The following is a 25,052-nucleotide window of genomic DNA, read 5'->3' on the forward strand; positions in this document are numbered from 1 at the left end:
CATGATTAAAGGGATGCACCACCAGAAGCTACTTTCACTTAAACAGCATCAGTCGGGTACTTGGAGGATTAAGTTGTATTAAGGTGCTTAACTTTTACTGATGACTCTAATCAGCATTGTTCACCTTTTCCCCAGATGGCTGTGGTTCAGCAGCATCTCAGAGACATGCAAGCTTATCCATCACTAGCATTAGGTTTCTGCATTAGAAAAGAATATTTAAGCTGCTCTGTATTTTAAAAATACTTTTTAATTCAGCAAGTCACAAATTATGAATTAGGATTCATCAGCTGATTGCAGTTGACCTATAAAGAAGTCACAAAACTGCTGGTAGGAGGCAGAACATGATGAAGACTATGATAAGAGAATCTCAGAATTGTAGAGTCGGAAGGGATCACGATGGTCATCTAGTCGAATTATCAGATGTAGAACCAACAAACATGCCTGATCAAAGGCAAGATTCCCATCCTCTACCACTGTAGCATACGCAATGAAAAATATCCAATGCAAGTAGAAATGACAATGAAATATTACTTGCACTCATTGACATTTCTTATTTATTTAACAGGAACTAAAACTTATAAATGAAAAGTCAAAGCAGAAAAACTACAGTGTAAGTTAAAATAAATAAAACCAGAAGCAGCAAAACCCTAATACAACAGAGCTAGAGTTACTAAAAGATCTTCAGATTAAAATGAATGGAAAATAAAAAAGTTCTTCACAAGTGCCAAAAAATACTGTAAAATAAAGGCTAGCCTCTTTCTTTAGAAAACCCCAACTGAAACAGAGCTGACTGTAGATAATGTATCATCTATTTGTTTTAAACAAGACCTTCCCGTAAAATGATGATCAGCCAATCTGGAAACAACTCATCAGTAAAAATAATGATTAATGTCTTTCCGTTAACCTAGTAATCATAGAATTGCACTTACGGATGTCTTTCCATGATTGGTCAGTCTTCTGGGCTGAACCAAGAGTTCCTATCTTTCGACAACAAATCCCACAATAAGCAGCCAGTGACATTCTGTAAAAGTATGAAATGGTGATAAAGTTGTAAACCAAGAAAATCTTTAATAAATATACATTAAAAAAAGAAATGGTGCTTTCTAACTGCACAATAGAAGGCTAGCAGCAAAAGTGCCTGTTTAGTGTCCCTTGAGATGGCATTCCACAGGTTTGGTGCAATAAATGGACCTCAGTGTCCGTTCTGCCCAGACACTGAGGTCCAGCGCCGAGGGCCTTCTGGCGGTTCCCTCGCTGCGAGAAGCCAAGTTACAGGGAACCAGGCAGAGGGCCTTCTTGGTAGTGGCACCCACCCTGTGAAATGCCCTCCCACCAGATGTCAAAGAGAAAAATAACTACCAAACTTTTAGAAGACATCTAAAGGCAGCCCTGTTTAGGGAAGCTTTTAATGTTTAATAGGTTATTGTATTTTAGTGTTTTGTTGGAAGCCACCAAGAGTGGCTGGGGAAACCCAGCCAGATGGGCGGGATATAAATAATAAATTATTATTATTATTATTATTATTATTATTATTATTTAGTAAACCCCATCTTTTCTACGTACTGTTGCACACCAGCCCAATCTTCAAGCAGTGCGAGATTCCAGGGGTTCCAGGCACGTGGTCAGGGCTCATGTTTCCTTTTGGAAATGAGGCACAGCAGAGACTGTGGTGTCTTTATGATACTGTATATGGTTTATTTACAGATATACACAACCTGAGCCTATCATGGAGGGGTTCACAGCATTAGCACCCCAAAAGGGTCTTGTTTCTCCCATAGTGGCAGCCTTGGATTCAAGCAGGAATCAAACATGGTGCTCTGACTCTCTCTGCAGCTTGCTGCTGTCCCTCTAGTTCAAATCACAGCCCCAAAACTCCAATTCAAATGCAGGTTTTCGTCCTCCTCATTATCTCTAAGTTGAAGAAGAGGCTCTACCTACAGTGGTACCTCAAGTTACAAACGCCTCAGGTTCCAAACTCCGCTAACCTGGAAGAGTTACCTTGAGTTGAGAACTCTGCCCCAGGATGAGAACAGAAATTGTGTGCCAGTGGCACAGCGACAGCAAGAGGCCCCATTAGCAAAAGCACGCCTCTAGTTAAGAACAGTTTCAGGTTAAGAACGGTCCTCCGAAACGAATTAAGTTCGTAACTCGAGGTACCACTGTATTTGGTCTCTCCCACAGAGCCCCTTTTCCTTTGTTCTCTTAATGGCCCATCACCCAGACTATCACCTCAATGCAGGAAACTAGTCTGCTTTATATTCCAACACTTGCTTGGATCCAGTGGTTAGAACGCTCTTGCATGCAGCCGCCTCCTTCCCACCCATCCCTCAACCCATAAAAAAGCCTTCACTGCAAATTTTAGTATTTAGGGAGGCACATGTGGGTGGAGATGGGCCTGTCTGTGCGTTTGCACGAGTGACTCAGTGAGAACGATGCAATCTGGAATGCACCACCCGTGACTGTTGCAAGCACGGCAGACAGCTAAAGAGCCCACTTGAAACTGATCGTGTGTCCATCTAAGCCAATTAAAGCACCCCTTACAAAAATGGCCTTTTGACTCCTAAAGCCATCGAAACCGCCTAAACGCAACGCTTCAGTAAAGTGGCTTATGTTATAACCGCGTTAACTTGCTCCGCAGCGACGGTTCCGGAGCAACACATCCAAGCCTGGCAGCTGTGGGAGCGATGACTAACTTCGAATTTATGAGTGACGACATTAAGGGAGGAGAAAGGTTTTAATTCGGAATGGAAGAGAAGCGTCTCTCCAAAGAGCCCTTCCATCCATGCAGGCACGTCTCCGTCGGAATAAAAACCCCTAAGTGCAAAAGAGGGCGAGGGGAGCTTTACTCCCAAATGGGGGCGCATAGGGCTGAGGGCTTAGACGCCCCGCCAAAACGACGAAAAGCATTCGCCACCGCCCGAAGCAGGAGCAGAGGCAGGCGGGCCTGGGACCGGGGTAAAGCTGTGCTAAAGCCGCGCGTGACCCCCCCCCCAGCGCTAAGTCCGCCCGCCGCAGCCTCACCTGCCTTCCGGACCGCCGGCTTCAGCACCGCATCCCCGCGGCCGCCCATGAGCTCCAGCCTCCTCGCGCCCCCGCCTACCTGCCCATCTGCCCATTCCCAGCTCTCAACGAACAGAGACGCTCTCGGCGCCGCCTACGCTCTCTGCGGTGGGCGCCGCGTCCGCCCACAGCCCCCCCCACGCACGCGCGCAGCAGCCGCCGCCGGCAGATTCCAGCCAATCCCACGGCGAGCCAAGACGCGCGCGAGGGGGTGGGGTGGTGGGCGGGAGCTCGGCGGCTTCAACTGCGCACGCCTCTTCCGGTTTGCTGGAGAGGCGAGACCTTGGTTTATTTTTCCGCCTCCGAGGGGATGCTGCCGGTTGTGTGAAACGTAAGAGGGTGTTTCTCCCCCCCCCCCCAATTCCCCTTGTTTGTCGTGTTCGCCGCCAGCGCTTTCCCTCGGCCAGAGTGGCTGTCCTCGCGCCCCTCAGTTTCCCTCTTCCTGCCTCGCGTTGCCTCTTGTTGTGTTGTGTTGTGTGTAGAGAAAGGCTGATGTGATGCCTGGTGGCCAACGCTGAAATGTGCGAATGGGTTAAGGCAGTGTTTTTCAACCTTTTTTTGGGCAAAGGCACACTTGTTTCATGAAAAAAATCACGAGGCACACCACCACTGTGTGCGGAGAGGGAGATGTCAGAGCCCCGCTGCTCTCTATGGGGAATCGGATGAGAGCGGACCGCCTGTCCGCTCTCATCCGATCCCATCTGATCTGATCCCCACCCAGGACGGATGGAAAATAGGGTGGACACAGTCCGGCGCCCGCCTAGTGGGCGAAAATTTGACATTTATTTATTTTTAAATCTTTCGAATTTTTTAATTTTTCCCGCGGCACACCAGGCAACATCTCGCGGCATACTAGTGTGCCGCGGAACAGTGGTTGGGAAACACTGGGTTAAGGCAGCTTTGTCCCCGCCACCTGATTCTAAACCTGACAGCCTCTAGCTCATGAATGATAGCTCCCCCCCTTTCTTTCTTGAAAATATTACTTTTTACTTACATAGAGTATGAGACTCTAAATCTCAGGGTTGTGAGTTGGAGCCCCACGTTGGGCCACAGATTCCACTGCATGGGGTTAGACTTGATGACCCTGATGGGCCTTCCGAACTCTACAATTCTGTGATTCTATGTTGAGTGCTAGTACGTGTTTAAATACTGGTATGCATTCAGAATTTTGTTAACGCGTAATGAAAAAAAATAAATTTTAAAATTGTCCAGTAGCACCTTAGAGACCAACTAAGCTTTCCTGTGCATGCACACCTCTTCAGATATACTGAAACAGAAGTCACTAGACCCTTATCCCGTGGTACCTTTAGTTGTGGACGGGATCCATTCCGGAGGTCCTGTCGGATCCCGAGGTTTCCACATGCGCGTGCAGTGAAACCCGGTAAAATACTTCCAGGTAAAATACTTCCAGGTTTGCCACACGTAACAGTATATAGTGGGAGGGTGGGTTTTTTCTCAGAAGGGTAGTAGGAAATGGGTGATTGACTCAATGGGTATGGTAAACCTGTTGACAACTGTTAACGACTGCAATTAGTCCTACAGGAAAAAGCAAGGGATAGTATGCAGATGACCAAAAATAGCTTTAGCATATGTAATGAGACAAGAATCTAATATCTCTATTCAGACCAGGTCTCTCCCTAGTTTTCAGTTTAGTAATAAGTTGTAATTCAGCAACTTCTCTTAACAGCCAGTAATGCGTAATGTTAGCAACTTGTTTTTACTTGTTGTAAGGTGATTGAGAATGCAATTCTGTGCATGCAAAATACCTAACTCAGGGGTCTGCAACCTTTAAGACAAAAAGAGCCACTTGGACCCGTTTCCGAAGAAAAAAAACTGGGAGCCACAAAACCATTGCGACATTTAAAACAAATATATCTCTGGAGCCGTGATCTGACAGCGGGCGGGAAGGTGACGTCGGCACGGTGCGTGACTAACGCACGCACTGCCCCCATGCGACTTCACAGCCAGTACAGCGCCCGCCACAGTGGGGAGTGTCGGGGCGCACAATGCGCCTCCTCCCCTCGCTAGTATCCGCCCCGGAGCCGCGGCAAAGGTGTAAAAGAGCCACATGCGGCTCCGGAGCCGCGGGTTGCAGACCCCTGACCTAACTGGTTTCAATGAGGCTTCTTTTCCTGAATTCCTCCATAGCTAAAGGTAAAGGGACCCCTTACCATTAGGTCCAGTCGTGGCCAACTCTGGCGTTGCGGGACTGAAGCCTTAAAACTTCAGTAAAATTTATTCTCCTATAAACTGTGTCACACATATATTATTACTCCTTTTTTATTTATCGGTTTCTTTAGGAGTCTGAATACCTTTTGTGAAGATGGTGAATGTTTTGAAAGGAATACTTATAGAATGGTAAGTAGCACATTATATGTGGGGCTGCCTCTGAAGAAACTTCAGCTGGTGCAGAATCCAGCAGCCAGGTTGTTCACTGGGGCAAGACCATTTGAGCATATAACACTAATCCTGGCCCAACTGCACTAACTGTCAATCAGTTTCTGGGCCCAATTCAAAGTGCTGGCTTTGACCTATAAAGCCTTAAATGGCTTGGGACAGCAATACTTTAAGGACCGCCTCTCCCCCTATGAATCAACCTGGACCATGTGATTGTCATCTTAGGCCCTTCTTTGGCTGCCTCTTCTGTGAGAGGTCCAAAGTGTGGCAACATGAGAACAGGCCTTTTCTGTGGTGGCTCCTTGTTTGTGGAATGCTCTCATCAGGGAGGTTCACCAAGCACCTTCATTATATATCTTTATGTGCCAGGCAAAAACTTTCCTTTATAACCTGGCCTTTGTTTTTTAACTATCTGGCCTTTTTAAGTGAGCAGAATGTTTTAAGTGTATTTCATTTTCCTCTTGATTTTAATGTATTTATTGGCAGGAGGGTTTGTTTGGTTGAAAGTTGCTTTGGGTTGCCCTGGCTAAGCTAAACCAATGGACAAATTTTATAAACAATAATGAATGAAATGACATAAGTGAAACTGGAAAGTGGTTATTATAATTCCTGAATGAAATCATTGGCATGGAGTATGAATAAAAGTACGAGACTCGAAAAAGTGGCATAGCCTTTCCTAAATCCAAGACTCTTGAGATACAAAATAAATATCTTACTTCAAATTGTTGAACAACCCTGCAATATGTTATGCTTTAATTTTTGTGTTATACCACATTTCCTTTCCCCTCTAGTTGAAAAGTATTGTTGCTTGTAATACAGCTATCATTCCTACTACCATAGCCATATGATAATACAACTACCGTAGCTCTATGATTGTGTTCCCTGTCCAGCTCAGCCTATTTGAAGGCCAGATTTTTACATTATAAACAGCTTGACTGAATTTTAGTTGTATTTTGATAGGTTAAGCTCAAAGAGCTGCTCAGACTCCTAGCTTTCAAAAGGGGTCTTAACTGCAGCACTCCCAATTTCTTTTTCTGAAGCTCACCAGCTATGTAATAACTTTAGAGCACTCTGGGGATTTCAGTAATGCTTCTGAAGACCATCCAGTTTCCATGACTACAGAGGTAAGTAACAAACCAGTCCTGCGAACGTACTCCTGAGCTTCCTTATAGTTCAGTTATTCCAAAAGAGTGTAAATTTAATTCAGTTAAAGTATCATGTGATATGACCATTTTATTTGTGCCTCCACAGTGACCCAGCCATGAAGCAGTTTCTGCTGTACTTGGATGAATCAAATGCCCTGGGGAAGAAGTTCATCATACAAGACTTGGATGAAACACATGTCTTTGTGTTAGCTGAGATGGTTTACTTCCTGCAGGAGAAAGTGGGAGAGTTAATGGACCAGAACTCTTTTCCCATTACACAAAAATAGAAAATGGGACTGGAATTGTCTGTGTCTAACTACAATCAATAAATGTGGAACTGAAACTTTATGTGTAGATATTCCTGGTAATAGATTTGGTGGGGATTCAATAGCAAAAGTCACTGTAGCAAATAAACTATTTAATTAGATTGTATGTTTAAAAATTCTCTTTGATTTTCTTGCTGTGGTAGTTACAGACTATGAAGTATAGTTTTTTGATAGCCAGTAAAGTGTCTGCCACTGCAAGTGATTTTAGAGTTTACTTATTTGAACTTTAGGCTATGCTTTATTGAGGGTGGGGGAAATCAATATTCATATTGTTTATTCTTTGTAACTTTCCTTTTAGAGGGAAGATAACCTTAAAGCACATATGCCTTCCGTTTTTAATGGATTGTGCGACTTTTTACAGGACCAAAGGAGACTACCAAATTTCATGTGATGGACCTTGAAAAATAAACAATAATATGAATCCTGCATAACATTGAATCATTTTCAACAGGTTTATAGCTCTGTCTTATACATTTTTAGAGAACTGCATTTCACTAAGTTTCATCAGGTTTGTGTATAGGATTGCAGTCTTAGGCAAACTTACCTGGGAGTAAGCCCAGTTGAATTCAGTAGGATTTACTTCTGAGTAGAGATTGCACTGTTGGAAAGTGTTCTTGTGCTTGGTTTGGTCAGGCTTTTATTTTTTAGCATTTCAGGAATTTTCTTCTTTTGATTTATAGGGTTCATTATGAACCCTACTGAAATGAAGTTTGAAACTTTTATTCAAGCTTTTACAATATTGTATAAAAATAGAGTGCAATAAAGATTTTATAGCTAATTATGAAATCTAAAAAACAGGAAGGAATTATACTTTTGGGCACTGAGGAGGTTAGTATGCATTACTTGCACCTGCTTCTGCCGATGCAGATGTTTTCCCATTAATTTAAAATCATGTCACTTGCTAAGTGGCTATTATGGTGATGCAACACAGTTACCAATTATAACACACAAATCACGTTTAATGCCTTTGGACTCGTAATATTTAAGGGTAAAAAGCCCTGTGTTGTTCCTATTGTACAGATGGAAGATGAAGATGCTTAAGGCTATGCAGTCATTCTCTGGGTAGCATGACCTTTGTATGTGGGTCCAAGGTCAATGCTCTACCTAGTGGGCCATATCAATCCCTTATTGTGTCAAGAGGCTTTCCTCTCTTCCTTTTACAAAAAATAAATTGTATGCTAAGCTTCAGTTTGTTGCTGTGCATGGATGGGAGAAATCAGAATGTGAATCTTAAGGGAAAGAGCAAGCCATTTCTTCTCAGATGCTTGATATAGCACCAATAATCTATTAAGATTCTTATTTAAATCAAACACACCTGCTGGTCTAAAAGGCTTATTAATGAGAAAATATACCAGTAAGGGGAGCTTACCAGGTTTTACAACAATTTGTTTTTTAAAAAAATCCAAAACAAATTGAAAGAATGGCATAGCTGCTTCCCTTGCCCTCCAGTCTGTTGCTTTCCTTATAAAAGGAGAGTGAGAAATCGGAGATGTATTTTATTTTAAACAGATGTATGGTTTCTTTCAGTTAGTTCATCACTTATGCAGGAAAAAGGAAGGAGTTGTCACTTTTTCAAGCACAGGTAACATGCTTAAGCAATTAAAATGGGGTTTTATTAATCTTGTTTTCCCAGTTTAATAATTTTGGCTTCTCGTGTGCATTGAAAGAGAATCCTGACACAGTGCAAGGGAATTGTCTAGGGCAAGAATGACCCACAAGCAGCTTGAAGGCAGCAGCTGGCCTATGAGATTATTTGTCCAGCTTTCAGGACTACATGCAAGGAAGCAGCATCCACAATCCCACTACTTGGCTCTGCTTTCATGCTGTTTTCCTTCTCTCCTCCCCTGTTAGTTTCCTTTTGTGCTCTCTCACCTCCCTGCTTTATATACATTGGATTTATAAAGTGCATATGTGATACTCATATTCTGAGCCCCTTAGTCAAAAAGGTAAAAGGTAAAGAGACCCCTGACCATTAGGTCCAGTCGTGGCTGACTCTGGGGTTGCGGCGCTCATCTTGCTTTATTGGCCGAGGGAGCTTCCGGGTCATGTTGCCAGCATGACTAAGCCGCTTCTGGTGAACCAGAGCAGCGCATGGAAACGCCGTTTACCTTCCCGCCGGAGCAGTACCTATTTATCTACTTGCAATTTGACGTTCTTTCGAACTGCTAGGTTGGCAGGAGCAGGGACCGAGCAACAGGAGCTCACCCCGTCGCGGGGATTCAAACCGCCGACCTACTGATTGGCAAGTCCTAGGCTCTGTGGTTTAACCCACAGCGCCACCTGCGTCCCTTTAGTCAAAAAAGCATCCCACAAATTAGAATGAAGCAGCTGGTCATCGCTGTTCTAGTTCTCTTTCCAGCCCCTCCCATTCAGCTGGCTTCTGTAATTCTATGCTCTGAAGACACTTGTGCACCTCTTCCAAAGGTGCATGCAAACAGAAATGGGGCAAGAGCAGGTTTTCCACTGAAATTGTTTACCTTTGGCAAAGAAGTCATCTGCATGACCCATCTTTTTTTTTTTTTAAAGAGCAGTGAACAAAGAGGCAACACAAGAATGTAGAAAGTCACCCGAGACACATACTCCTTTTATTATGCTTCCTACACTAATCATATCCAAAAGAGCATGTTCCATTGTCAGCTCAGAGAATGGTCTGCTGGCACATGCAGTGATGCATTTCTGATGAATCTGTATCCTTGGAAGCTGTCCAGGTGAGGGCCTGTTGGGAATTATATATAAGCTGCTCTGAGCCCTTTGTAGGCAAGGTGAGACTTAATAAAACAAAATAAGTGCCTTTAAAGTCAGGAATTACTCTAATCAATATATGAGTATTGATTATGAGTGATATCATAGTGGAAGGATGCTTGATTTTAATCTATTATATAAAAGGAAGATGGGAAGAAATGTGTTTATTCAGAGAAGTTACATCCTGCTGAGACCCTGAGAGGCTCTCAAAGCAGCTTGCAAAGGACTTGCACAATACAATCACACTCAAGTGTAGCATCAGAAACATAAATAGACATAGCAGGATAACAGCTATTTTTGTATTTCCAGACATGGGGAATTGACCATTCTGTTTTTAAATTTCCGATAGACTGGTATAACCTGAAACCTGCACAACACCCAGTAGTGCCTTGTTTGAATGTCTGCTACGTCCTCTCATACTCCCACATGCAGACAGATGGCTTCACCACCATGCTTTGTTTACCATTGAACTTGATAAAACAGCACATACATACATAATTTTATTTGTATGCTGCCTTTCCATCGTTCAAACCATGCTCAAGGCAGCTTTCAATATGAAAAATATACATAATGACAACATAACAAAAGCTGGAGAACCAAAAGGCTTGCACACTATTTTGTGACCTTTTGATAGGCCTTTGGAATTTATCTTATAGGCAAACATAGCTTCTTTTTTTGCTTTTTGTATAAGTAACATGGTGTCCTCATATGGTGCCATGATTATCCAAGCAACGTTACCTGCCCTCCTTGGTCTTCCCTGGTGTTTCCCTTTGATCACCAGAACTCTGAGGCATGGGAATAGATCAAGTAGCTAGAACTCAGCCCATGATGGAGGGAAGGTCTTGCCTTGCTGGAAGTTGCCAGGCAACCAATTTTCCTGAGGACCTTGAGCAAAGGAAATTGAGGTGAGCAGCTGGAACTCCCTCATCTTACGAGGGAGGCAAGTCTCCCCTTGCTGGCAAAAAATAAGTCAGAAACAGTAAATTCCATTTGGGTTTCTGCTGGTACAGTTCGACTGGTTGGCAGAAAGCCACTTTTTATTTGTAGGTATTGATATTCAACAGGGACGCGGGGGGCGCTGTGGGTAAAACCTCAGCGCCTAGGACTTGCCGATCGCATGGTCGGCGGTTCGAATCCCCGCGGCGGGGTGCGCTCCCGTCGTTCGGTCCCAGCGCCTGCCAACCTAGCCGTTCGAAAGCACCCCCGGGTGCAAGTAGATAAATAGGGACCGCTTACCAGCGGGAAGGTATACGGTGTTTCCGTGTGCTGCGCTGGCTCGCCAGATGCAGCTTGTCACGCTGGCCACGTGACCCGGAAGTGTCTGCGGACAGCGCTGGCTCTCGGCCTATAGAGTGAGATGAGCGCACAACCCTAGAGTCTGGCAAGACTGGCCTGTACAGGCAGGGGTACCTTTACCTTTTACCTTTATTGATATTCAACACAAGATTTCCTTGTTCCCTAGCCTCACAAATATGTTTTTTAATTGTTTATTGTCCGAGTATTGTCTCCATTGCAGCAAGCTTGCATCATGATGCCTCACTTTGAGATGAAAAACACTTTAGTGAAAACTCCATATAGCATGAGACTTGGTAGAATTAAAACATTTGAAGTTTTTCACTTAGTGACTACTGCCATTTTCTGGGAGGCTTGGGTATTATTTATATTAATATTAACAGTGAGAGGCACTGAAGGTAGGCTAATATTTGTGGCACTATAACATTGCTATTGCTATTTCAATATTGTATTAAGGGCCAATGGCTCATATTTAGATCACAGCCAATATTGCTAGGCTGATACAGATGTAAAGGAAGAAACAGTGTCTCTGAAAAGTATGATATAAAAAAGGCAGTAATAAAAGTAGGCAACACTAACAGAGCAATCCTGTCCAAGTTTACCCTGTAGTTAATTAGCATTTTGTTCAATGGGGTTTGTTCCCAGGTAAGTGGCATAGCATTTCCACCCAATTATGTCATCAGGTGGTGAGAGGAAAAGGTATTATTTTGTTTCTTTATTATTTCTAGCCCACCCTTAATCATAAATGATCTATGGTTAGGGCACAATAAAACATTTAAAAACCTTAATAATACCATAAAACAAGAGCAGTTAACAAATCAATACCGAGCGCTACCACAGAAATAACTATATCTTAACACAGTCTGGATAGCAATACTTCACAAATGCCTGAGCAAATAAATGTATCTTCACTTTGCTGGGAACAAAACCAAAGAAGAGAAGGCAGCAGTCATTTCCCAAGAGGGAGGCCATTCCACAAATGGGGTGTCACCACTGAGAAGGCCTCCCATGTCACCAGGTAAGAAATCTCACCTAGCAGTGGAACATCAAGAAGGCCTCCTCTCAGCTATGATGGGGTACATTTCTGGACTATTTTAAAAGCAGAAACTAATGTTGGGAAAGCAAGTCTCCACTTTCAAATATTCATGTCACTGACAGACATTCAAAGATTTCTGAATTTGAATTTTGAATCAGATTTGATGACTATCACTTGAGACATTTTTCTAGTTTGGGGATATATCTTCAGTGTTTGGGGGGTCTATATGTATCATTGTTCAAATTTTGGTGAAAAGGCCTGAATTTTTGTCCCCACAAATGCATATATATTTAACATTAATTTAGCCCCAAAAGTCCTCAAATCCAGCCCAATCTACTCCACATTGGACATAATATGACATCCGATGTGGACTATGAAATGCCCCCTATGAGAATTCTAGCTATTCCCTCTTTATTTGTAATGTGTAATTGGCACATTCCAGTGTCAATTAAAAATATTTCTTATTTAGATGCACCTTTCAAAAATGCGCTTACAACTTATGGTATTTATATCCTTCTAACAGTTGCTTGTTGGTTTCAGTATTTGCTGTTGGTGGTTGCTCTCTACTTTTTCACTTTTTTCTGTTTGTGTTCGTTCTTTATTTAAGTTAGCTAACTTGGAAGCTCCATTGTGGAGCTAAATGGTGTAATACAAAACTTTAATTTGCTGATTTCAGACAATTATTATTTTATTTTATTATTCATTAAGTTTATATACCGCCCTTCATCCAAAGATCACAGGGCAGTTTACAGCATAATTATCCAGAAGTAACAACTTGAACTGAGCAACTGCATTAATTTTATAATGAATGATTTTAGAGTGTTGTTTATGCTATACTTTTATACTGTTTTATTGTTGTTAGCCGCCCTGAGCCCGGCTTTGGCTGGGGAGGGCGGGATATAAATAAAAATTATTATTATTATTATTATTATTATTATTATTATTATTATCCCAATTCACTCTAGATATCATGGGTCTGTGAGATATATCTTAAAAGAAAGCACAGACTGCTATTGTGCGTGTTCTGTATTATACTGATTTTTATGCTTATAACACAAATGAGAGGAAACTAATTCGGTGAGGCAGGATGTTCAGCTCAGCAATCATTAATCCGGATAATCAGGTATTACAAGAAGTGAGTAAAAAGCTGAAGAGTAGCCTTTCCAGATTTCTTAGGACTCAAAACACTTCCACTTGTGGCTGACATCATTTGTCATGGCTAGTGTTTGCACGTGTCCCATTTTTAAGCTTGGGCTTTAACAAGCGTGATAAATCAAAGGCGTGCATGGACTAGAGTAATGTCTTTAACAACTAAAGTTGTTTGCACAGTGTCTGAAAGGTGATCCTATATCTGTCTGACAGGTGATCCTACATACATGTTCAGGCTTTCCACAAGTTCAAGAGCACTGCACGATTGAGATTTCCAAGCATGTGGAGAATCTATGTATGTACAAGTGTTTGTGCATCTCCTTTTCTTTCAGCACAGACATGGGGTGGGGGACAGTGGGCATGGTAATATTGGGAGCAGCCGGGCTAGACAGATGAGATCCTGCTCACCTCTTTTGTATGGTTCCTACAAGTGCTATTTTTCTAGAAAAAGAGGTGCCGGAACTCACCATGAACTCACCCTTGTTCTCTTATAATGGCAATGGCACCCACCTGAGGTGCCAGAACTGAGTTCCCGTGAGTTCCGGCTGAAAAAGCCCTGGTTCCTACACACAGGAGGAACAAGTGAATAGGGCTCCTATTTCTTGTGTCAAGTAGATTGTGGAGAGATGGAGTTGTATTCAGTAGATTCCATGCGCAGGATTCAACTAATGCTTCATTCTTGTGGAAACCTATGCAAGGACTTCTGCAAGAGCAATGGGATTTCCCCCACTTCTATGCAATTGGCTTGGGATAGTGTGAAGAGCACACTGAGAAAAGCATGGAAGGAGATAGGGATCGTTCTGTCTGGCAACCTGAATTTTTTTGTGCTGACAGAACGATTGCCATAGACCTTTAAAGTATTGAACTCCTCCCACTGAAATGAATAACCCTAAGTTAAGTCATGTCTATTACAGTGGTACCTCGGGTTACATACGCTTTAGGTTACAGACTCTGCTAGCCCATAAATAGTGCTTCAGGTTAAGAACTTTGCTTCAGGATAAGAACAGAAATCATGCTCCAGCGGCACAGCAGCAGCAGCAGGAGGTCCTATTAGCTAAAGTCGTGCTTCAGGTTAAGAACAGACCTCCGGAACGAATTAAGTACTTAACCCGAGGTGCCATTGTAATTTCAATGGGTCTAATTCTGAGTAGGAATAGCATTTGATACCATCCAAAGTTATTATATCTTATATAAAACCATAGAGTTGGAGGGGACCTTTTAGGCTTTCTGGTCCAAGCTTTGCTTAGTGAAGGAACTACAGAGCTGCAGCCTCTCCTTAAAAATGTTCACTGAGGGACAGCCCACTTCCTTTCATTTAACAGATCAGTTAACAACTGAATGTTAGATTGACACCAACTCACAGCTGCTTCTGATAATACTTGTTGCTTTCACAGGAGGGCACTCACAAATCACTCCCATTAAAAAACATGGTAGACATTCTGTGCCACAGACATTATTTGTTCTGAAATTTGCAACTTTCTTCTGGATTTGTGAATGGTATTGGCGTTACTGTTTTCGTCAGGGAAATTACTCTCCTGTTATTAGAAAAGGTGATCTTGGGATTCAGCAGTCAACAGATGCGGTAACATGATACCACTGTGTGCTGGTAAGGTTTTCTATCAAGACTCTGAAAAATCCAAGAGCATAAAATATCAAAAAACTAGTGTGATACTGCTAAGCAGGTAGGACAGAAGGAAACAGGATCCATGGTGAATATGCCACACTCATTCCCCAACCAAGAGAAATCTAGTTTTGCCCTCTAACAGATTTTATCTGGGATGGTGTTTATGCAAGAATTATAGTGCAATCAAGGCAAAACTCAATTATGCTTATTGTTGTTCAATCCAACAAATTTGCCGTGCTGGATTATGTATACTATAAGTTAGGAGAGCTAAGTGTGTGTTTTTTTAAACAGAAGACAATTTACAACATGCAACATCTCCTCCAGGCTGTCATTGCTTATTGCTGCAAAGATCCCACCATGACTTTGCTGAAACCAATTTTACAGGATTTTGCAACATGTCAAGCAATATCCTGAAATAGCAATAACAAGTACTGTACCTAGAACAATGACTAAGACTTTTACAGCAGATTAAGGAGCATAAGACTATCAGTGGCTACTAGTCATGTTGCCTGTGTTCTACCTCCACTGTCAGAAGCTGTATCCTTCTGAATGCCGGTTGCTGGGAAATACTAGCAAGGAATGATTGAGAGCAACACCATGGGAAGGGTCTTTCCAGGTATCCCAAACCCCTGCTTTCGGAAGCCTTGTAATATGCCACTGTAGGAAAGGGGCTGCGAGCAGCATCATGGGAGGGTCGGTTTGGACTTCTCCATGGGAGAGGTTTCAAGGAAAGAAGGTGAAGCTTTCAAGCTCTCTTGTTGTTTCTGCTGTTATGCTATTATATTTGCAGCATTGAAATGTTCTTTGTATGATGCTTTATATGCTATTATAGTGCTGTTTTATTAGTATGATTTTTTTGTGATTGTCGTTTTTGAGACGCTGCTCTTTTTGTTGTAAATTGCTTTGTGCATGATTTTTGTGTGTGCAAAGGTGGCATAAAAATTAATTATTATTATGAGAGTGATGTTGCTGCACTCAGGCTCTGCTCGTGGGCTCCCTATAGGCATCTCGTTTGCCATGAAGAGAACAGGATACTGGACTAGATGAGTCTTTGGCCTGATCTAGCTCGGCTCTTCTTTTGATTTAAATTTCAGTGTAACTATTGCTCAGAAACCCATTCCATTTCAGAGACACCCTCTAACTCCAGTGCTCATGCCAGGTTATTTTATTTTATTAAAATGCTAAATCAAGCATAGAACAAAATAATCACAGAAAACAGGTATTAAAATATCAAAGCAGAGACCGGGGTGGGGGGCGCAGACATCAGTAATGTACTCTAGACTTTCAATATAATACAAACTATAACAAGTCTATACAAATAAAAACACCATTCCTTATTTTCAGGGGGCAAGGTGGGTTTCCATCACACCATTGTCTGTGAACCTCTGCACATATTCCTACTCTATTGTTTTATCCACAGCTCATACCAGTTTTAAACCTGTATCTGAATCTTATTTGAATTAATAGTTTATTCATCAACAGGGCACTTGCGACTTTCTGCCTCATAACTTCAAAGGATAATAGTTTGTCTATTTCCCATGTCGACAACATTTGAGCGATTATTAAAATGTCCCCATCATGTTATTTCTTACTTGTCATTTTAAAGTGAAATTCTCCTTCAAAGTTAAATTAGCTAGAACAGAAGCTATATGCATTCTAGTAAATTCCATTTTTTATTATTTCAGCAAGCCTACCTAAACATATAATCTATTTCCACAGAGGTGTGTCTGAATTTATTATGCATCGAATGCTGAAGATGCACCTCTTCACTCTAGCCTTTAGAGATACGGTATATTATTAAGGACCCACCCTATTCCTGGCTGTACTTTGTTTTAAATTGTTTTTTTAATATTGCATTGACAAACCACGGTAAGCTGCCTTGGGACCTTATGGTGAAGTGCAAGTAAGAAATTTAAATCGTCATCATTTTGCAGAGTGGTGTGTTCGCTCTGTGTTTGGACACCTCATAAGATGTAACCTAAATGTGCATGGTTTTCATCTGTGAGGATGCAACTGCCTGCCATTTTGAATCAAGAAGGTGGACCCAAAACTTTCAAAACTGCACTGATTTTTTGTTTTATTAGAATTCCAGAGCAATGCAAGTTATGAGGGTGCTAGTAATAACAACGTTGGGACGCGGGTGGTGCTGTGGGTAAAACATCAGCGCCTAGGGCTTGTCGATCGCATGGTCGGCAGTTCGAATCCCCGCAGCGGGGTGAGCTCCCGTCTTTTGGTCCCAGCTCCTGCCCACCTAGCAGTTCGAAAGCACCCCTAAGTGCAAGTAGATAAATAGGTACCGCTTTATAGTGGAAAGGTAAACGGCGTTTCCGTGTGCTGCTCTGGTGCCGGTTCACCAGAGCAGCTTCGTCACGCTGGCCACGTGACCCGGAAGTGTCTCCGGACAGCGCTGGCCCCCAGCCTCTTAAGTGAGATGGGCGCACAACCCTAGAGTCGGACACGACTGGCCCGTACGGGCAGGGGTACCTTTACCTTACATTTCTTTTAAGTTTTTATTTTATTGTTTTTAAAATTTTATTATGTATACTACATTGATTAAATGATTTATAAATCCAGCGGCAGACTTGGGGGTCTCAAATTTCTGTGGTGCCTTGTGCAATGCTAAAATTTGGCCTGCCCATTCTACATTATTGTTGCACCGACCCTTGCAGTGCCAGAGCCCAGTGCAACTGAACTGGTAGTGCTACCCTAAAACCGCCTCTGAACAATCATTCTAAATACAAACACATCTTTTCTGAATTATAGAGGATTAGGCAGAATGGCTGCAATTAGGAACTAGGAAAGCGAGGACACACCCTTTTCCATCCTGGGAGGCCCATTATATATGACAGTTATAAAGCTATTGATGCTGGATCAAGGTTGGCGCTGTAGGCAGCAATAAGACAGAATTTGCAGCTGTTGCTCCAGAAAAAAACAACGGCCTATAAACCACCTAAGAATCTGTACTTAAATATACCAAAAAGAAAACACATCCCTTGGGGAAGTTGCACAACACCCCAGAACGATGTCTTAAATCACGGGAATATTGTTAAGCAATGCAGTTATTAATGTTATTACAAACGTTCAAAAAACGCAGTGGCAAATGATAAAACAATAACGGGACCTTCCTTTCGTGATGAAAATAAAGGAATCGCATTGAGGCAGCACCAGGCCGAGGCCTGAAAGCCGCATCCTTTGACCCGAAGCGACTGCCTCCGCTCCCGTATAGCGGGGTGGACAGGCTAGGCTGCGATGCCCCGCCGCGCGGAGGGGCAAAAGCGCTCTGTACGTGCTCAGAGGCGCGGCTCGCCTTTTGGCCCTCCTCGCGTGACACCGAGTGAGAGACCCCGACACGGAGAAGAAGAGGAGGAGGAGGAGGAGGGGGCCGAGGCGGAGTTGCGGGTGGGGAGGGGGCGGCGAGAGAAAGAGAGAGAAGCAAGTAACATGTTGGGTCATGTGGTTGCGTCACGTGAAAGGGGAGTCAGGCCCAGCAGCAGCAGCAGCAGGACCGAGAGACAGAGACACAGACAGACTCTGGACTCCGGGCTGGTTGGGGAGGAGCAACGGCAGGCAGACGGGGCTGGCGGGGCGGAAGCCACACAGGACGAGCTCTAGTGGCTGCCGCCGGCGCTGCCTGTTTAGTCTGCTGCGCCCTGGACGGAGGTAAGGAATTGGCCTGTCTGTCTGTGTGTGTGTGTGTGTCCCATTTTCTTTTAACTGCATCCACCCACCCTATTAGCTGCTATGTGGACACTGGATCCCTCTCTCTCTTTTCTTTCTTCTTCTCTCTCCCCCCTCCTCCAATTGCATTCCCTCCTGGCGGTATGATTCTCCCTTCCCCGCGGGAGGAGGATGCAGGATCTCTGTGTATGGGCGGGAGAACCTCGTCAGGGCTGATGTTGGTGCCTATAAAATCCTGCCCATCTCCCCTCCATGTCAGATCAGATGCTCCGGCTGCTTGTGAATGTTGAGGTATTTTATTTGTTTGTTTTTCCTCTCGCGATGGAGCAGGGCTGCTTCTCGCTCGGCAAGAGATTTCGTGTGGCTTTATTTTCATTTCCTCTATTATATTCATTATTATTAATTTTTTTTAAAGGAGAGGGTGGGCGAGAAGAGCGTGGGACCACTGAAAGCAGCAAAAATACAGGCTGCCCAGAGGTGTGGGGGTGGAGGCGATTGGGGTCGGGGTGGTGGCTGTGGCGGGTGGGTGGGTGAGTAGGAAGGTGGCTGTGTGTTGTTGTGTCATGCAAGGAGCCAGGTGGCTTCTGGTTTGTGGTTCTTTTGTTCTGATGGACCACCTTATTTTGCCCCCCCCCTTCAGGGTGCGCTGTTTTTGTCTACAGTCTTGCCTGCCAACTAGCCAGCCATCCAGGAGGCTATGTAGGAAAGGAGGCAGTGACTGGAATGGAGCCCCTTGTTTTGCTTGTGGTGTAGGTTTGCAGCAAAACCACCCCTCTTTCCTCTTCTCAAACCCCTTCCCTGTGCTTCCTTCCTATGTGTCTTGCCATTGAATGAATTTTTATTTTCTGAACCTTCCTGTGTAATATAGCTTGCTGGATGGAATATACAGCATTGCTAAAGATGGACCTGGCAGTAGCTGCCAGCTTTAAGGACAGAAGAAAGAAGGAGAAACAGCATTAGTTATTGTCTGAAAAATACTGATGTCATTTACCTGTAGTGCTGGACTTATGGCTAAGTCTTGTTTTGATCTGGATGTTTTTGCTACCGTGTTCCACTTCTTACAAATGATGCTAATTTATGCACAATTTGAAAATGGGATCACTAAACCTTTTACCTAAAAAACTTAGGAGATAGGGAACAAGTAATCAATAAGGTCCTGGGAAAAAGATTCTGTGAGCTTTTTCTGCTACTACAACTAATCAGACAGTGTGATAACTTTCTCAGCTCTAGGTTAATAGGCAAGATCTCCAGCCCTGTCATTTTCTTTCTAATGCTTGTTTATTTCAAATATAAAGGAGAGTTGGTGATGGACTTGCCAGGTTACCCCCCACCATAGCTGGTACATATATCTGTGTTTAGTTATTCTTGCAAAGTGCAGGAATAGTTTTGACTAGGTAGGCAATAGGATGTAAAGGGAGAACTGTTGGCCATACAACTATATGTTACGTAGCATGTTTCACTGGCAGGTCCATTTTATCATGCTGAAATTTGTCTGCCCAAGGCATCCCTTTCTTAAGCCACATGCTGTGCTCTCAAATGAGAGGCTTTGGTGTTTGTATTCTGATGGGGTTTGCAACATCAAAAACCAGACACTGGCAAAATTAGTTTTAAATGCCAGCCTTTGCAAGACAAGTTTGTGAAGCGGAAGATGCTGAACTAAAAGCTTCTCATGCTTCCTCATCCCTCCCACTTAATCAGATTTAAACGGATGGTATCAAAATAAGAAAAGTAGCCCTATCATTTAGCATAGTATGGTTGCAAGCTCTGAAAATTATTTCATGTTCATGATTCTTCTGATGAGGTTCCTAGAGTTTTCTAGTTTTACTAATATTTCATTTACATTGATATTTTCTTTAAATAAAAATAATTTTAAAAATAAGATTAGGTTTATTCATCATAGTTTTGCATAAACTCTAGCTGAGAACTAGAATAGCATATGGATTAAGAATCAGCTGTGGGCTAGGACAGTCCCAGTTCACATCTCACCTCTGCTATGAACTTAGCAGACAACTAAGCTACACTTCAGGCTCAGTGTACTGTCTGTGTTATGAGGATAATAATACTGGAGTATGATGCAGGGCTGTTGTTCACTGAGCTAGGAAATGTGCTATCTAAATATATTAGTATTATAGTAGTAATAATAATGACTGCCTTATTATTGATGTAGATCAGGGCTTCCCAAAGTTGGGTCTCCAGCTGTTTTTGGACTACAGTTCCCATCATTCCTGACCACTGGTCCTGCTAGCTAGGGATGATGGGAGTTGTAGTCCAACAACAATTGGAGACCCAACTTTGGGAAATGCCAATCTCGAAAGATAGAGAAAGAGGGAATTGCGGGAATATTTACTGCATCGCGCCCTAAGCATAATGTCCCAAGTAAAATCATAAGAGGGTGACCGTGTGGCCACAACAACGTGGGACAGAGAACTTCTGTGCTGTAAAGGATTAGGTAGAAGACAATGTGCTGTTGGGACAAGGTGGGTTGTGGGTGGCAATATTGCAATCCCAGAGGGCATATTTTCCAGGTCAGTACACTGAGATTAGTGGGAAGAGTTGGGGAAAGTGGAACTTGAAGTGTAGCAGGCAGGACATACTACCCTTCTGAATAGGCAAAGGCAAAAAGCAAGGCTTCTGGTATGTAGAAGCAGACCTGGCCAGTGGAGAGGTATCATCCTGCCCACCAACTGCAGAAGCTGATGTTGCACAACTCTATTCTCCCACACGAGAAGAGGTATCTGAGGCCTAAACACATACAATCCTTAGTAGTTCTGTAGGATGTGTCCCAGCCTCACAACACAGTGTTCCTGGTTTAAGTCCATGGCATGCTATGATTGTATCCAGTGTATTATTTTATTTTATTTTGCCTGCCTGTGTTAGCCATAGTTCTCCTCACCTTTCTTCCCCTTTACCCTATATCGAGTGGGCTGTTCTATGCATGGTTGCCAGAGTCTCACGAGACTATGAATTTCATATTACATGTCGTGCATCTGCAAGCTAGTACCATTGTACAAGGGCGAGATGATAGTCAGTGTGATCTGACATTCCAGTTAATGTTCTTCTCACATGAATTCCTCTTGATCTGACGTATTGTCCTCCAGCTGTGGTTGGACTACAACTCTCATCACCTCTGTGTGGGGCTGGTGGGAATTGTAGTCCAAGAACAACTGGAGGGCACCATGTTGGCTCCCCCTGCTCTATTGCAGAGGAAATAGGGAAATGCCTAGTTCAAAAGTTGCTCTGTTAGGAGTAAAGGAGCCTGACTTATACTGAGTCATACCATTGGTCCATCTAGCTCAGTACAGTCGTACCTTGGCCCCCGAACACCTTGGGAGTCAAACATTCCACCTCCCAAAAGATTGAAAACTGGAAGTGAGTGTTCTGGTTTTCGAACTTTGTTTGGAAGCCAAATGTCCGGCGCAGCTTCCGCTATTGTTTCCAGCGCGCCTGCGCAATCGGAAACCAATTGGAAGTCGTGCCTTGGTTTCCGAATGTTTCGGAAATCGAACGAACTTCCAGAACGGATTCTGTTTGACTTCCAAGGTACAACTGTACTGTATACACTGCATTGACTAGCAGCTGCTGCTTCAGACATGGGTCTCTCCAAGCCTTATCTGAGAAGCTTGGGATTGAACCTGAGACCTTCTTCATGCAAAGCAGGTGTCCTACCACCATGCTGTGGCTCCTTGCATTGTTTGTGAAGAGTTCACCGAGAGCCGATTCTTGTTCATTTTCTTCAAGCAAGGCACAGCAACCTCTAATTTGCCAAATGAAGGGCTAGTATGTGTTAGCAAGTAGTTCCATGGAAGCTGTTAAATTGCCCCAGTGGCAGCACATCCTTCTGGGCTTGTCATATTAAACTAGTGACATATTGCAAATGTAGAGCAAGCTCACCGCAATGCAAATTGAAGTGAACTTCATGTGGCCAGCACCATAATCTGCTCACAGGGCAGCCTAACCAGTTGGCTAGGTAATAAATCCGCCCCCCTTTTTGCCATGAATCTGTTTTGCTATTCAGGAAAAGGGTTGAAATCTTGCAAAATATCAGAATTGATGGGTCCAGTAAAAAATAAATAAAAAAAATTACAACTTAACTTATTCTCTGTCACCGTTATGATGGGCAATCTTCACTTCATAAATGCTGCGTAGAGCAATTTTCAATTGAGTGATTCAGAAAATAATTGGTATGTACGAATCAACTTTTGTGGAAGGCAACTGTCAAACACCTAGAAGAGTGAGTAATAGTTACTATTAACTTTCTTATATGTGATTCTACATAGCCTTGTATGTTGAGCAGCTTTAAAAATGAAATGGAGAATATTTATGGGATGTGGAGAGAGCTCTGTAATTTAGATAGAGTTTGCTTAACTTACACCATCCTTCCTCAACCTGGTACTCTCCAGTTACATTGAACCTTGGCATCAGTCACCACTAGGCATTGGCCATGTTGACTAATGAGAGCTATAATCCAAAACAAGAGGACGCAAGAGCAGGAGAGACTGGTTTAAAGGATGTAAAGTCCTATAAGAGAGCAGCGTTGTGTGCCTCACCAGTACTTTAATTTATCTCTTACATACAAACCTATGTTGTACTGAGTCAAACCACTGCCTTTCTCATTCAGTACCATATACATTGATTGGCAGTGTAAAGGTCCTTGCTTTTGCAGCTTTGGGGCTAAGTGGTTTGATCACATTGCCCTGGTGGGGAAGAGCTGCAGCTCAGTAGTAGAGCATCTTCGTGTACAGAAGGTCTGAGGTTCAACCCCTGGCATCTCACGGCAGGACTGAGAAAGACCCTTGTCTGTAAGCCTAAAGACTGTGGCCAGTCAGTGCAGACTGAGGTGAGAAACCTAAAGCTGTGGACCAAATATGGCCCCCAGGTCTCTCTCTCTGGCCCTCAGGACTTTCCCCAGGGGAGGTTCTGTGGCACAAATATAAATCCTTGTGCTGACAGAACTACTTACTTGAATACCACCTATGGGCTCCAGTTCAACCTGGAAATAAGCTCAGTGAACTCAGTGTGACTTGCTTCTTCTGAGTAGACTTGCCGATGAGTAGATAATGCCCTGAAAATTGTCTTTTCATTTCCATTTCTGGTTTCTAATGGCCCAATCCAAATAGCTTGCTGTGCCAACAAAACTGAGATACAGTGACTGCTACGCCAGGCCACAGTTCCGACCTGTGGTATGGCACCAACCCGAGAAGTTTCAAAATTTCAGTGCTGTTCCAATAAGACCTTTAGTCCAGTGTGGAATAAAAGCACCGCACAAAGCCTTTCAGTTTAGTTTAGTTTATTTTCATTTTTGTTTATTATTTACATCCTGCTTTTCTGTAGGAACAATTAAAGTGGCTTACAGTAAAAAGGATTAAAATACATCAAGGCAAGAATAAACAAAATTAAAACACTAAATCCGCTGTAAGCAGTAAAAATGACAACAGTTGAAAACATTCGGAAGAGAGCAGTTATTAAAAACTCAAATCTCTAGTGTATAGTAGGTTTAAAACTCTTTGAATAGCAGATCATGCATTAAGAATTAGGTTGAATGTTTATAAAGCACTTCCTAACCACTGAATGACAGGCAGAGAGGGAGCCCAGCAGGTCTCCACTGAGAGGGCATTCCACAATATTGGTTCCTCACCTAATCTCGCTTATGAACAGGACAGAGGACTGAAGGGGTGGGGAGAGTCAATACTGGGAATTGCAGTATTTGATAATGTCACATATAGCGATCCTAAGTTAGGAAAGCTGCATGTGCAGGTTGGGTTTACTTCTCCTAGCACACTGTTTTGTAGCTACATTTGAGCAAGCTGTCCTTTGTGTTATTGCAATTCAGCATCCTAAAAACGGGTGTCTGATCTTGTTACATTTCAGATTATCTTTTCAACTTTTATTGATAGCCCCAAGAGCTAGAAAATTCATTTAAAAGTAAGATGAGAATGCCGTGGCACATAACATATATGGCACCCATATTAAACTGAGAGCTTTTGATCAAATAGCTTTTACTTGATTAATATTATCCTTTTTAAACAGACCAGTCATTAATTTGATGTATTAAATATGTATTAAGCAAAACTCAATATCTCAAAGAAAAAATAGTTTGGTACTATCTTAAAGGCTAACAAATGTATTATGGCATAAGCACAGGAGCCAACAACATCAGCCATACCACATTTTCTAAACTGGTAATATATGGCAGGCATGCGGAACAGTTTGCCCGCCAGATGTTGCTAAACTAAAACTCTAATCAGCTGCAGTAAGAATGGCCAGGTATGATGAGAGTTGTAGCTCAGCAATATCTGGATAGCCAGATGTTTCCCAACCTGTTCTATAAAATTATCTCTTTAGGGAAGCTTGCCTGGCACCCATATTTTCCTTTTGGTGCAAGGCCAATGTTGATCTCTCAGGCTTAAAAAATAATAAAACAATAGCATTTTGAGACCTTGACTTTTCCTGCCTCTGTGGTAGGGGGTGAATGTGTATGCATAACACAGAAATAATTTTAAGAGGTGTTTTAATAAATACAAATAATCCATAAATAATCAGTCTTGCTCATCAGTTTGCCCGTTTGCTGTTTCAAGGGGACAAGCCAGACTGCCTCAGTGCAA

General features: G+C 42.9%; 3 protein-coding genes across 10 annotated transcripts in view; 2 read left to right on the top strand and 1 right to left on the bottom strand.

Moving 5' to 3' along the window:
- The window catches only part of SERAC1 (serine active site containing 1), a 28,561-nt gene extending 25,275 nt beyond the window's left edge, over positions 1-3,286 (bottom strand). For 2 of the 6 annotated variants that reach the window (XR_014524378.1, XR_014524379.1), the window contains exons 1-2: positions 3,022-3,192; positions 930-1,021 (exon numbers count right to left, since the gene is read on the bottom strand). Coding sequence is in view for 4 of the 6 variants with exons in the window: in XM_083496448.1 (XP_083352574.1) it covers positions 930-1,021; positions 3,022-3,116 (187 nt within the window). In the remaining 2 variants the exon portion in view is untranslated. Of the gene's footprint in view, positions 1-929; positions 1,022-3,021 lie in introns of all 6 variants that reach the window. The other 4 variants (XM_083496449.1, XM_083496448.1, XM_083496450.1 and 1 more) reach the window with 4 other exon arrangements.
- Positions 3,269-7,359, top strand: GTF2H5 (general transcription factor IIH subunit 5). The gene is made up of 3 exons (XM_083496681.1): positions 3,269-3,391; positions 5,361-5,418; positions 6,709-7,359. The coding sequence occupies exons 2-3, from the start codon at positions 5,384-5,386 to the stop codon at positions 6,887-6,889; spliced, it is 216 nt and encodes a 71-aa protein (XP_083352807.1). The 5' UTR covers positions 3,269-3,391; positions 5,361-5,383; the 3' UTR covers positions 6,890-7,359.
- A 10,838-nt stretch (positions 7,360-18,197) lies between these two features.
- TULP4 (TUB like protein 4) overlaps positions 18,198-25,052 on the top strand; it is a 96,089-nt gene continuing 89,234 nt past the window's right edge. For 2 of the 3 annotated variants that reach the window (XR_014524367.1, XM_083496387.1), the window contains exon 1: positions 18,198-18,432. The gene's annotated coding sequence lies outside the window, so the exon portion shown is untranslated. Of the gene's footprint in view, positions 18,433-18,557; positions 18,742-25,052 lie in introns of those variants that run through there. The other variant, XR_014524368.1, reaches the window with a different exon arrangement.

This window comes from Podarcis liolepis (genome assembly GCF_965112155.1).
Source record: "Podarcis liolepis genome assembly, chromosome: 3".
Taxonomy (NCBI): Eukaryota; Metazoa; Chordata; class Lepidosauria; order Squamata; family Lacertidae; genus Podarcis; species Podarcis liolepis.

Coding starts and splice junctions, on each gene's coding strand:
- GTF2H5 (XM_083496681.1), top strand. CDS start 5,384: ATGGTGAATGTTTTGAAAGGAATACTTATAGAATG. Junction 5,419..6,708: donor AAAGGAATACTTATAGAATG/GTAAGTAGCACA, acceptor GTGCCTCCACAG/TGACCCAGCCATGAAGCAGT.